Here is a 14,448-nt window from a genome sequence, read left to right as displayed (position 1 = left end):
CTTTTCTCACCTCATCTCCTTGCCCACCCATCAACTCCCTCTGGTGCTCCTACCCCCATTTCTTTCCTCTATGGCCTTCTGTCTCTTTCACTAATCAACTTCCCAGCTCTTTACTTCATCTTTCCCCTTTCCAGGTTTCAACTACCACCTTGTGTTTTTCTCTCTCTTCTCCCGACCTTTTAAATCTACTTTCTGGCTTTTTTTCCCTCCAGTCCTGCCGAAAGGTTTCGGCTTGAAATGCTGATTGTACTCTTTTCCCAGATGCTTCCTGGCCTGCTGAGTTCCTCCAGCATTTTGTGTGTGTTGCTCCAATTTCAAGCATCTCCAGATTTTCTCTTGTTTGTGATTCTTTTACCAAGTTAATGGTCTTCCAATAACAGTCAAATTTTGCCTCAAAATACATCCCTAAGAACATCCCATAAGGCATAGAATGCTATGTTATGTAGCAGGTCAGGTTGAATGTCAACAAAAAAAAACCTCCTTCTTGACAAACACACAGTACAGAAGGACATAGATGAAGGGTCTCATGCCCATCACAGTCATCTGGTATTGAGTTCCCAGGAAATGATTGGGATGCCACTTCACACCACCAGCCAATGAAGGTCTGAGGTCTGTTGATAGGGCATTCTGTCAAATGATTTTGAAAGTCTGCCTGAGTAAACAGCTGACAGGATCCAACAACTCCTTTTCTTACAACATCTCAAGGACACTGAGACTGCATATGCTGGAATTTGAGCAAAAGACAATATTCTGGTAGAACAGCAAGTTAGACAACATCTATGCAGGGACATGGATTTTCAACATTTCAGGAAAAGAGCCTTCTTCCAGATTTCAAGTATAGTTCAGTATCACGGGTAAAGCCCTCCCCAGCAATGAGCACATCTACAAGAAGCATTGTCACAGGAAAGCAACTTCCATCATCAGGGATCCCCACCTCCCAGGCCATTTCTCTTCTCACTGCTGCCACCAGGAAGAAGGTACAGGAGTCTCAGAACTCACACTACCAAGTTCAGGAACAGTTATTTCCCCTCAACCATCAGGCTCTCAAACCAAAGGGATAACTTCTTCACTTGCCCATCACTGAAACGTTCCCATAACCTATGGACTCACATTCAAGGACTCTTCATCTCAGGTTCTCAATAATAATAAATAAATAAGCAATAAATATCATTTCTTTCTTTTTGTTTTTGCAGAGTTTGTTGTCTTTTGTAGACTGATTGAATGCCCATGTTGATTCAGTCTTTCACTGATTCTATTATGGTTATTATATTAGTATGGATTTACTGAGTATGCCTGCAAGAAAATGGATCTCAGGGTTGCACATGTTCACAAATATCTACTTTGATGATAAATTTACTTTGAACTTTGATTGGTAGACTATGATGTTCCTTTGAAATGGCTATGGCCCATCATCCTTTGCAAAACTGGGGGTAGGCAGAACAATGTAAAAGCAGGAATTTTTTGTACTAGAACTATATAGCAGTCAAAGTGGAGATACGTCTCTACCAAAGTAAATGTAAGGCACTCCTTCCCTCCGCTAGCCTGCTCGTCACCCTTGGGCAGGATGTAGCACCAGCTTAGCCCACTGATCAGGGTGACATGAAGCCATAGGAGCAGCTGGTGTATTATCGTGTCCTGGTTATGCGACCAGACACCAGGCAGACAATCTTTGAAGAGTAGTTCTAACAGCTGGGGTCACCTGTCTTGTAAAGACACTGCCCAGAGAATAGCCAAACACTTCTGCAGAAAAATTTGCCAAGAACAATCATGTTCATGGAAAGACCATAATCACCTACGTCATATGACATGGCACATATCATTTGTTCGGTAACAAACAATATACTGTAGCAGTCAAACCCCAGCGTAAGCTTCAAATGGAGATCTGTTCACGACATGAAAAGCGATGTTGCATAGCAGAGGATACAGAAGTCATTTATGAAATTGCTTCCAGGGCAAGAAAATTTTACTTACTAAGAAAAATTGGATAAGCTGGGGCTAAAATTGTTTTCTTTGGAACAGACAAGATTGGAAGAAAACTTAGCTGCATGAACCATAAGAGGCCAGGATAGAGTGAAATTGGAAGACCTATTTCCCTTAACTGAGGGGTTTGAAAACCAGGAGTTCAGAATTAATTGATAGGAGGATTAAAAGGGAAATGAAGAAAGCTTTGTTCACTAAGGGGTCTGTAACTCGGTGCCTGAATGGATGGTAGATGCAGAAACGTAACATTGTACCTCTAACTTTATGCAGTCCTGGGTAAGTCTGTAGACTAGTGAGAGTTTTTTTTTCTGTGTTGTTTTTACGTAGTTCAGCGCAGTTTTTGTACTGTTTCATGTAGTACCATGGTCCAGAAAAATGCTGTCTCATTTTTACTGTGTACTGTACCAGCAGTTATGGTCGAAATGGCAATAAAAAGTGACGACCTGATTTGACTAATTGGGCAGGTACCTAGACAGCTGTAACCTCCAGGACTGTGGGCTCAGTGCAGGAATGTGGGAAACAAATAGCCTCTTTTCAACTGGCACAAACATGATGGTCTGAATGGCCTCCCGCATAAGAATTTTGTTTTATGATTCTATTATCAAGTCTATGCCAGTTCTCTGCAGAACAACCAGCTGGTCACATTCGCCCACTCTACTCTGCTAACCCCCCCAAATGTCTATTCAATTTCAATTTGAAACCTTCTGACAGTCTTAGCTTTCAACCTACACCATCCCTCTCTCTGCAGGCACTGTGTTCCATGTCATTGCTACTAACTGTGTAAAATAATTCTTCCTCACATCCCCCTATATTTTACTGCAAACCCCAAAGTAGTGATGCCTACCAGCAGCAGATTGGAAAAGGTTTTTCCTTGTTTACTCATCTGAGATCTGTCAGAATCTTCTCTACCTCTACCAAGTCTCCATCCAAACTCCTTTGCATCTAAGAGGACATTCCAAATGTTTGTATCCTAACATTATAGCTGAAATCCATTTCTCCAGAGCCAGTCTATTAAATATTCTCTGCAATCTCTCAACATGTTTCACATCCTTCTTAAACTGTATTGACTAGAATTGAATGCAAAACTCCAGTTGTTACTTAACTCAATGTCTATAAAGGTTCAGCATAACTTCCCTGCTTTTGTATTGGAAACAGCTGGGAACACTTGATACACAGAACTACCGCAGAGGAACAGGCACTTTGACCCTACAATATCTGTGCTAAACATGATGCCAACTGAAACGGCACATTTGTATTCACGTGGTCCATATCCCTCAATTCCCTGTCTGTTCATGTTCAAAGTTCAAAGTAAATCTTATTATCAGAGTACATACAAGTCACCACATAGAACCCTGAGATCCATTTTCAGTCGGCATACTCAGTATATCTATAAAATTGTAACTATAACAGGATCAAGTAGAGTACAGAAGACAACAATCTTTGCAAATATAAGTATACCAGTAAATAAATAGCAATAAATAACAAAATAAAGAGTCAAAGTGAGATCATTGGTTGTGGGAACATCTCAATGGATGGGCAACTGAGTGTAGTTATCCACTTTGGTTCAAGAGCCTGATGATTGATGGATAGTAACTGTTCTTGAAGCTGGTAGTGCAAGTCCTGAGGTTCTTGTATCTTACATCTGATGCAGCAGCCAGAAAAGAGATACTTAAAAGCTATCATATATCTATCTTAGTGCCTCTTAAAGATTGCTATCAAACTTACTGCCCCTGGCAGCTTGCTCTAGGCACCTACCACTCTCTTTGTATAAAACTTGCTTCATAAATCTCCTTTAAACTTTATCCCTATTACCTTAAAGATATGCCCTGCAAAATATTCAATTACATTCACCAGTCCTCAACAAATGAATCAGCCTCAAGTCCCTTAATTGATCCACAATCAACCTTCAGTCAAAGTTTAACAGGCTTTCAGATCAACAACCCCATTGCACCTATATTAATCCTACTTTTTATTCTTCCCATTTTGTTAGCAACTCAGATTTTACCAAACATTTTCCCATGTTGGCAAATTACAATTACAATAATCTTACCAATCTGCACGCTTTGGGTTGTGGGAGGAAACAAGATCAGCAGAAGGAAGCCCGCATGCTTACAGGCAGAATGCACAAACTCCACACAGACAGCACCCAAATTCAGACACAGACCAAATTCTAGGTCTCTGGCACTGTGAGACAACATCTCTGCTAGTATTAGAACAGTGCAAGTAAGCCTTTCATTGACCCCCTCCACCCCGTTTTTTTGGCTCAAAACGCATCACCTCAAACCCCTCTGTGTTAATTTCTATATGGCATGTCTACTCATGCCCACATTGGATAGTATAGAACATAGAACAGTACAGCTCAGGAGCAGGTGCTTCAGCCCATGATGTTGTGCTGAACTAATTAAGCAAGTAATTAATTGCCTAATTGATCTACTTCCTAATGCCTACACAAAGTCCATATCAAAATCACAATCAGGTTTATGATCACTGACTTGTATGCCATGAAATTTGTTTTTCTGTAGCAGCAGTACAGTGCAAAGTCATAATAATTATTAAAATTTACAAAATAAGTAAATAAGGGAATAACAAATTGGTGTTCATGGACAGTTCAGTTATCTGATAGCAGAAGGGAAGAAGCTGTTCCAAAATCATTGAATATGGGTCTTTAAGCTCTCGTATTTCCTTCTCAATGGTAGTAATGCAAAAAGTGATGTCTCAAATGATAAGGGTCATTAGTGATTAATGCCATCTTCTTGAGGCATCACCTCTGAGACCATATGATCATAAGGTATAGGAGCAGAGTTAGACCATTTGGCCCATTGAGTCTGCTCTGCTATTTCATCATGGCTGATTCAATTTTCACCTCAGCCCCAATCTCCTGTCTTCTCCCCGTATCTCTTCATGTCCTGACCAATCAAGAATCTATTAACCTCTGCCTTAAATGTACATAAAGACTTGGCCTTCACAGCTGCCTGTGGCAAAGAATTCCATAGATTCACCATTCTCTGGCTAAAGAATTCCTGTGCATACCTAAAAGCCCCTTGAGAGAATCTATAATATGTGTCTCCATTACCACTCCTGGCAGTACATGACCATTACAGTACATTACTCTCTGTGTAAAAAAAAATTCCTGTACATCTCCTTTGAACTTGCCCTCTCTTATCTTAAATGCATGCCCTCTAATACTTGACCCGGGGGGGGGGGGGGGGGGGAGTACTGGCTCTCTACCCTGTGTATGCCTCTCTCTCCCCTTAGCCTCTGCTAGTCCAGAGAAAATAACCCAAGTTCTCTTTATGATACACACCCTCTAATCAAAAGGTCATATCCTGGTAAGACTTGTCTGCATCCTCTTCAAAACTTTCACACCCTTCCAGCATGGGATACCCAGAAAGGAACACAATACTCCAAATGTGGCCTAACTTGCACAATATAAAATAGACAAGTTTTATAAATCTACAATGTCTCTTGAACTCGATGCCTTGACTAATAAAGTCAAGCATGCCATATACCTTTTTTACTACCCTATCAACGTATGCAGTCACTTTCAGCAAGTAATGAACTTTGGACCGCAAAATCCCTCCGTATATCAATGCCATTAAGTTCCTGCCTTAAACTTCTTCAAGGCAGATTTAATAATGGCCATTGCCAGATAATTGAATAGGTACTATTTATAGATGTCCTTAAGTCAGAAATTACCTGATATGATAACCACACCTCACAGTCAATGGCATCATAAGCATGCAAGACTAATAAGGAAGAACAACAAAAGTGAAGTGACAAGGGAAACTAGTTTGCTGTTCATAGGAATGAATGAATGGAGTTCTGAATGTAATATTATGGGAGCTTGTTCTTATCTATGGTGTCCATGAGATGGACATTTGTAACCCAGGGAGAGCTTGTATAGTTATCTTGTTTTGTTTCTTGAAAAATACCATAATGGATGAGTGAAGTGCTGTACACTCTAGCTGCATATGCAAAAAAAGCAGCCAACATTGTAAGATCATGGAAATAGATAAGTAGCCAGTTAAACCATCGTCATGTAATATGAGGTGAGAGCAAACTGCATCAAGTCTGCAGCAGAACAGGAAGCTATTCTTCAAATTTTAGCTTCCAGCTGGAAAAGACTCCCAACTCCACTCAAAATGACACACCCACTAAGAAAGCAATTACTGGGTAAAATGTTAATTAAGATTTCCCGATAGACTTAATCAAAATTAATGAAATTAGAAGACGTGTGACATGTGACTTGTATTCATGTAGCAGTTAAACTAAAAAAAATAGAAAGTTAAATGCAAGAGCAAAGCAGTGTAAAGTCCAGCTATAGTCTCAGCAAGAATTGTGAAGAGGGATATAAATATAATTTAGTGAATTTTCCATGACTGCTCCTGCCTTCATCCCTTTGGGAGGCTACTATCTATTGAAATGGGTCCCATTTCCCACTCCGCTGTTGATACAAGAAGGATTTTGGCTCCTATCATTGATCCTACAGGATGTGTTCACATTCATTCTTGGATAAACAGACTACTATGGAAAACACGGAAAGAACTCCAGTCTGTGTGTCAGAAGTTAATGAAATAAACACAAAGAGTCAGTGAAGTACAGTGTCAAACTCCCCCAAGGATCCAAGTCAGGGAACAAAGAATTCCCAAAAATTGCAAGATTCCCTACCTCAAGAAAAATGAGAATAAACAAAGCAGAAAGGAGGGTTAATGTCTTTTTTAAAAATCAGTAATAAACATATCTGAATAGAGCAAAATGAAATGAGAAAAACTAATAATGAAACTGTAAGCTATCTCAACACACGAAGTTCAGCACAATCAGGATTTCAAACAGCATAGTGTGCTCTGGTCAGGAAATCAGCCTTTGAAACAGAACAACACAAGAAATTAGGAGCACTTGGACTTTCAAGGCTGCTCTCCTGTTCAATATGACCATGGTTCATTTTTACTGGCCATCACTTCTCTTCTGTGCCAGATCTCCCTAACTCTTAATTCCCTGATTTTTTTGGTATTTATCCATTTCCATCTAAAATAGATCTGACGATCTGGCCTTAACCACCTTTCAGGGCAGGAAGTTTCAGAAATTCACTATCTCTGAGAGAAGAAATTCTTCCATGTTTCAGTCCTAAAGGACAATCGCTCATTTTAAATGCACAAAACTAGTGTAAAGGGCGCAATATTCCTCTCAATGAAATTTGGTTCTCATCAGTTTCTTTTGCCTTTTAAAAAAATAGGTAGGTACATTTGATGCCTGAAACAGATGCAGTAATAAAGGCAATTTGTTTAGCTATTAATATAAAGCACACTACTTATCTCTTATTACTGCCATAAACAGCAACTTGGTAAGAACGTAAGAAATAAAAGTTCCTATTAAGCTCCTCAGCCAAAGTTCAATGTAAAGTTATTATCAAAGTACGTATATGTTACCATATACTACTGAGATTCATTTTCTTGCAAGCAATTACAGAAAAACATACAATATTATGAAAAAACTATGCATAAGCAGACAAAGACTGAGAAACCACCAATGTACAAAAGTAGAGAAACTGTGCAAATAAAAATAATACTGAGAACACGAGTTGTAATGAGTCCTTGAAAGTGAGTGTGTAACTGGTTGGATCATTTCAGAATAGTGGTGGATGAAGTCATCCACACTTGTTCAGGAGCCTAATGGTTTTAAGGTAATAACTGTTCCTGAAACTGGTGATGTGGGACTTAACGTTTTGGTACTGCCTTCATGATGGCAGTAGTGATAAGAAGTCATGGCCTGGATGGTGGGGGTCTTTGATGGTTGATTTCTTCTGGTAGCACTGCATGCAGATGTACACAGTGGACGTGATGAAATGGGGTGATTCACCACCTTCTATAGGTCCTTCCTCGCCTGGGCATTGGTGTTTCCACACCAGGCTACGAAGAAACTAGTTAGGATACTCTCCACTGTTCATCTATAGAAGGTGAAAGTTTTGGTGGCATGCCAAATCTACACAAACTTGTAAGGAAGTAGAGGTATCATTGTGCCTTCTTTGTGAAGACACTTAAGTGGGGGTCCTGGGACAGTTCCTCTGATATGATAACACCAAAGTATTTAAATTTACTGACCCACCCACCCCTGATCCCCTACTGAGGACTGGCTCATTGACTTCATCTTCTTCCTCCTGTAGTTAATAATCAGCTTTTTGGTTTTGCTGACATTGAGGTGTTGCTGTGTCACCACTCAACCTGATATTCAATCTCCTGCAACAACACCATCACTGATTCTTTACCTCAGTGAGATTTCAGTTTCCCTTGATACATCTAAAAGCCACACACATAATGATCTGTGTTTTGAATGACTGAGCTTCCATATCCTTCTTTGGTAAAGAATCCCAAAGATCCACCACTTGAGTGATGAAAAGGACATTTCCTTACTTTATGACTGTGACCTTCATACTCAACTTCTTAGCTAGAGACAACATTCTCTCTGCACTTACTCCTAAATAAATTTTGTATGTTTCAATGAGGTCACTTTTCCTCTCACTCTTTTAAACACGCAAACACCCTGAAGAGATTAGCCTACTTAATCTACCTCTCACAACAAAGCTATCATCCCATGAAACTGTCTGCTAGATCTTTGCTGCATTCCCCATATAATTCATCTTATCCTGAGGTACCCAATATTCACCAGAGCTCTAACACGATAAGACACTTTATACACCTGTTCTCAATCCATTTTACCATAAATTTTCCATTTCTTAACTTGGTACTCACTCACTCAGCTTGTCTATATCCATTTGAAATCTTTTTGCATCTCCATCACTACTCATGTTTCCAATTCATTTGGTGTCACCACCAAACTTAGAGATATGACATTTAGTCGCCTCAACTAAACTCTTGATATAGATTTTGAATAAGTGAGGCCAAGTACCAATCACTGCAGTAGCCCGTTAGTAACAGCCTAATGAGAAATAAAAACATTTATTACTTTCCGTTGCATTCTTCCTGTTACAGTGAATCTAGTTGTGTATAAATACAAAACACGCTCTACTAATCTCACAAAGGAGAAACAGAAGCAGGAGGCCATCACTGATTAGAAACTAAAGGAAGAAGCACATGGAAGGATTTACTTACCCATGATTACTGTCAACATCAGGACAAGCTTTCTAGGTATCAAAGTGGAAAATTGGTGCTATCTTCTCATGATAAAGTTATCCTGGTGAACAAACAAAAAAGATTCTCTAATAGTTGCAAAATTTCTAAACAAAATACCCTCTAAATGTATTACTTTTAATATTTGAAAACCATTAAAGATTTTAATCAATATATCACTTAGCTATATGGATTTTAATCTAACATTCAAGATATTAAATTCATGTTAAAAACACTAGCAAAGAAGAATGAATGACTTTACACTTATTCTTGGCTCAGACAGCACAGCTCCTGCATTTACCTCAAGTGAGCTGAACATCACCACCACAACCTGATATGTGCAACTGTATTTGGACAGCTCTATACCCTTACACCTCATCTAAAACACTGAAAGTATCTACCTCAAGCAAGGAATGATATAGTGATTAGCCAAGTGTGTAAAAGAGGAGCCAGAGATGAAAGACAAATGCAGCCACTTTGTCATATCAAGAAATGAAACCTTCTAGCATTCTGTTAACATTTCACCTGCAACATGAACCACAGGTTAAATGGTCATTCATCTTACTGTCAATTAGAACAGTAAGGCACAATAAGAATATGTCAAGTTTTGGAAGTATTCTAGAACATTGTAAAATACAGTGTATGAACTTGTGAATTATTATTATTACTTAATACAAGAATTTCTTAATGAAACATGCATAGTGAACAAGCAGTCCCATAAGTTCTGGACATACCAATTCACATATATGCATTACTGTTCACAAATTTACATATTGACAGTCTGGAGTGCATATGGAGAACTCAGACACAAAGTTCAGTACAGAGATTCAAGTTTTATTTTCAAAATTTTCTCTCATACCCTTCATTTATTTACATTCTCATCCCATCCCCACAAACTCCTTCCCCAACTATGTTTAGTACATTGGTTAACAAAACACTAAGAAGTTAGGATTTAAAAAGTCCCAGATTCGAACAGTAAGCTACACCAACCTTAGTCTCATGTAATAATGTAACATACAGGCTAGTAATACAGCAGCTTACTCTGGATGAATTCCACTGTCAATAGCTATTAGGAACTAATGCACTGTTCTATTTCACATCAAAGTTGTAGTGTTCTAATTTGTTTTGTATTTCACTTAAATAAATAACTTGTTACTCCGTTGAATGGTAGTTTGTCTTTTTTTAAAATAAGTTTGCGACTATTTCCATGAAATTTCAGCTAATTGCTGCAGCCACTTAATTGGGGCAAAATATACTGGTCCCGTTGCATCCCAACTAACTGGAGTCCACTGTATTACATTATTACACATAACCTCAGTGGCCCCTGGATAGGTCAACAAATTTAGAGAAGAGCAGAGTGGGAGAATGCAGCAAGAGAAGGAGATCAATCAAAGATATCCTTGTCCAGAGTCTCTTTTAACAACCTCTTTCAACTGAAATGGCTTCTTTTAACATCCTAGGTTATACTTCAGCTAGACTAGTCAATTTAGTAGTGACATCAGCGCTGGACTTCGGGGCAAGATGTCCTGAGTTCAAATCTGGCTGGTTTCCTTGCATGCTCTCCATCCGTGCCTGGGTTGAGTGTCAAGCTAGCAACTCGACCTCGTATAAAAAAAACCTGGAGAGGGATGGGCTCCACCAGGTTTCAGATGCCCAAGGCATGCCAGACGATGAGCAATCACCAAAAAGATCAGTGCAAAAAGCTTGTCATGACGGTGCCCCAACAACTCCACCAGGAGTTAAGGGCGCACGTACGTACACACACACACACACACACACACACACACACACAATCAATCCATTTGTGCCCATTGTCCATTTTCAAAGTTGATAGACTCCTAATATTTTCGTTTTATTTTGGTCACCCAAACAACATTTCACATTTACATCATCAGAATCATCTCTCTCTGTAGTGAACAGAGTCATAAAAAAAGTTTGTTAGGAATGTTATCCATATCCTAATCGACGAAAATTACCTTGAGAGCTTCTAACTGGTCTGCTTGCTATACATTCTAATTTCTTTTTCCTTGCCAATGTTTTCTCACGCCCTCTATCTGTATTCATAATGCCCTTTGTAATATACTCCTACACCACATATACTATTCCAGACTTTCTGATGCATTCAGTTCTCAATGGTTAACATTTTGCTTTTTTTGTTTTATTTTACCCTATTTCCTATAGACCTTGATATCCCAAGATCTTTGGCTTTCCTATTATCTGTTGGTGCCTGTCCAGCACTTGCATCAGGAACTTGGCACTGGTGTAACACAACCCACTCTCATTCCAGCACCTTCAAATGTTATTGTAGAGAGCAAGAGAAAGCCTACTTGCAAATTTAAATAAATTTGAGAATTCACTGCTCAGAGATTGCTCAATTGATCTTAATGGTAAGATCCTGTACATTCTGTAAAAGTGTCAATAGCATAGGGCCTCAAACAAGCCCACTATTAAAATGTTTAGACCATGGCCTTTATCTTATAAATCCTAAGTGGCCTACTTTAAAACTTTGAAAGAGTGGTCACTCCACCTACCTAACATGGACACACAATCAATTCCAGAAATTACAGCCAAAGACTTGTTCTTACATCTGCCTGATATACTGGAGCCATATCGATTGAATCTTTCATCTGATATCATTTGCTTGGTCTCTTTTCTCAGTCCACTGAAGAATTCCTGCATTCCAGTCCATATTGGCTGCTTCATAGATTAGTTTTATTGCAAAATGTTGACTGACTTAATGGAGGTTGGTGGTGGAGTCAAATTGCCAACCATTGAATATTTTGGAAACCTCAGGAGCTACTGTGTTTGCTTTGAAGATCCTTAAGAAAGAATAACTGTTATTAAGACTAACAGGCTTTTCAGGAGAATGGAACCTGTCCAGCTGTGCTAACTAGAAATACCAAGCACTGAACGAGGCCCTTCGGTTCACCATGTCTACACTGATCAGGATGCCAAACTGAACTAATCCCATTTGCCTGCACATATTCTATGTTCCTCTGTTCTCCATCTGTTGAAAGCCCTCTTAAACTTTGCAATTGTATCTGCTTCCAACACCTCCCTAGAGAGTACATTCCAGGCACTAAGCATTGTCTGCGTAAAATCTCTATAACGCTCCTTTAAACTTACTCTCTCTCACCTTGAATCAATGCCCTCTGGTATTTGACATTTCCACCTTGGGGGAAAAAAAGACTCTAATTATCTACTCTGTACATACCACTCATCATTCTATAAACCTCTATCGGGTAGCCCTTCAGTTTCCGACATTCTAGAGAAAACAATTCAAGTTTATCTAACTTATTCTTATAGTTAATTCACTTTAATCCAAGTAACAGCCTGGTCAACTTCATCTCCACTCTCTTTAAAGCCCACGTCCTTCCTATGGTGTGGCAACCAGAAGTGCATGCAATACTCCAAATGTGGCCTAACCACAATGTTATATGGCTACAGCATGACTTCCTGACTTTAATACTCAACATCCCAACCAGCAAAATCAGGAATGGTGAGAAGGGCACATGCACAGCCGTCAATAGAAAATGGCAGAAAAGAAGGACTGATACCTGATTTTAAGGATGCTCAAGTTAAATGTAATAACCTAACTGCTGTCTATCTGATTGTGGATTACAGGAGGAATGGGAACGATCAACATCACTCAGTTGACAGGGTGAATAGAGTACACATCACCAATGATCTCACCTGGACTATACAAAGCGGCTTTGTGGCAAAAAAAGTGCAACAACGTCTCTTCCATCTCAGACGACTGAAGGAGTTCGGCATGGGCAACCAAATCCTCAAGACCTTCTACAGGGGCACCATTGAGAGCATCCTGACTGGCTGTATCACCGCCTGGTACAGGAATTGCACCAACCTTGATCGCTGGGCACTGCAGAGAGTAGTACAGACAGCCCAGCACATCTGCGGATGTGAATTTCCCTCCTGTGAGGATATTTATAGCAGCAAGTGCGATAAGAATCCTGGAAGATCATCAGGGACACCAGTCATCCCAACCATAAACCGTTTCAGCTACCTCCATCTGGCAAACCGTACCGCAGCATTAAAGCAGGACCAACAGGCTACGGGACAGCTTCTTTCTACAAGCTATCAGACTTTTAAATTCCCATGTCTGTAAAATGCAACAGAATCATAATGCAAAGATTTTTAATCTCTCATGTTGTAGGATGGATGTAAAATTTAAATAAATTCTAGATAATAAAACAAATACAAGATAGTGAAATCATTGCAACATGCAGTAGTTCTGCCACTTGCATCAACTTTCCCAGTTGTATTGAAGTAAAAAATTATGTCAACCTTAAATCTACTTTATTGTTAAACTGACATCAAGTGAGTGCCTGATCGATACAGTCCAAGGACCCAATCATGCTCTAATCTTTTTAATTGGTCTCTGCCAGACGGTGGCAAAGTCACAGCATTTGCTCTCAACACTTCTGGAATTCTGTTATATTCACATATCATGGCTCCAATGGAAAAAGATCATTGGCGAGAATATGATTGGATTTGGTCAGCACTGAAGAGTTGGGCTGAAGTGCTTGTTTCTGTGCTGTACGACACCATGGCTCAACAATGGAACATCCAAGTAACCACTGTTTTTGGAACTCACGCAAAAAAAATGAAGATGTGCGTTGGGAACAGAAAAATCTACACAGTATCTCATTGCTACCAGAGAGAAAGAATTTGTTGAATTGCAAAACCTCAAAACACAGAAGTACCAACTTTTATTAATATGCAATGAAACTTTCTGATTTCATCTAAATTTCCCAGGATAATTACTTTAATTCCAGCTGTGGAACTGCTGAATGCTACAAAGCATATTCAATGCAATCAATCCCCTTGGGTGACTAAATATATTTTGTTCTCATTAACGGAACACTGTGCAACTTTGGCAATGTTTGCAGAAAACAACATTACTGTGCCCTCTAATCACAATGTGAGAACGAGTGATGTTACAGTCCATCTGTTGTGAATCAGGTTCTTCAACTGCAGCCAAATCTCACCATCAAATGTTCCATTACACCAAAAGAAAAATACCAGAAAAAAACTACAGGGACATTTTACTTCTGATTTATGTATCTGTTTACAAAAGTTCATTGAGTTTGAAATCAGATTAATCACAAACACACACACACACAGATACAAATTCATAAAGTGGCTTCTTACATTATGGTTCTGAATAATTCAGGGGAGACAGGACAGATGTTTTGCCTTAGCAAACCTGGAAGAACAGACTTCAGTGTGTTCTGCTAAATGTAAAGACAGGAACTGAGAGCTAATTTTAAAATCCTTTGTTTGACCGCAGCCAGCCTGCTTGAGAAACTGGCTGATGTCAAGT

The 14,448-nt window shown here is 39.3% G+C and overlaps 1 protein-coding gene across 4 annotated transcripts in view; it reads right to left on the bottom strand.

Annotated features, from left to right (window-relative positions):
• The window catches only part of map3k22 (mitogen-activated protein kinase kinase kinase 22), a 110,757-nt gene that overhangs the window by 70,897 nt on the left and 25,412 nt on the right, over positions 1–14,448 (bottom strand). For 3 of the 4 annotated variants that reach the window (XM_059974577.1, XM_059974568.1, XM_059974557.1), the window contains exon 2: positions 9,087–9,168. The exons of the other annotated variant lie outside the window; for it this stretch is intronic. In XM_059974577.1, coding sequence (XP_059830560.1) covers positions 9,087–9,105 — 19 coding nt within the window. In that variant the 5' untranslated portion in view covers positions 9,106–9,168. The remainder of the gene's footprint in view (positions 1–9,086; positions 9,169–14,448) is intronic. 4 annotated transcript variants of the gene reach the window in all.

Source organism: Hypanus sabinus, chromosome 1 (genome assembly GCF_030144855.1).
Source record: "Hypanus sabinus isolate sHypSab1 chromosome 1, sHypSab1.hap1, whole genome shotgun sequence".
Taxonomy (NCBI): Eukaryota; Metazoa; Chordata; class Chondrichthyes; order Myliobatiformes; family Dasyatidae; genus Hypanus; species Hypanus sabinus.
Note: the sequence above shows the minus strand (reverse complement) of the source record. Positions and strands in the feature narration are given on the sequence as shown.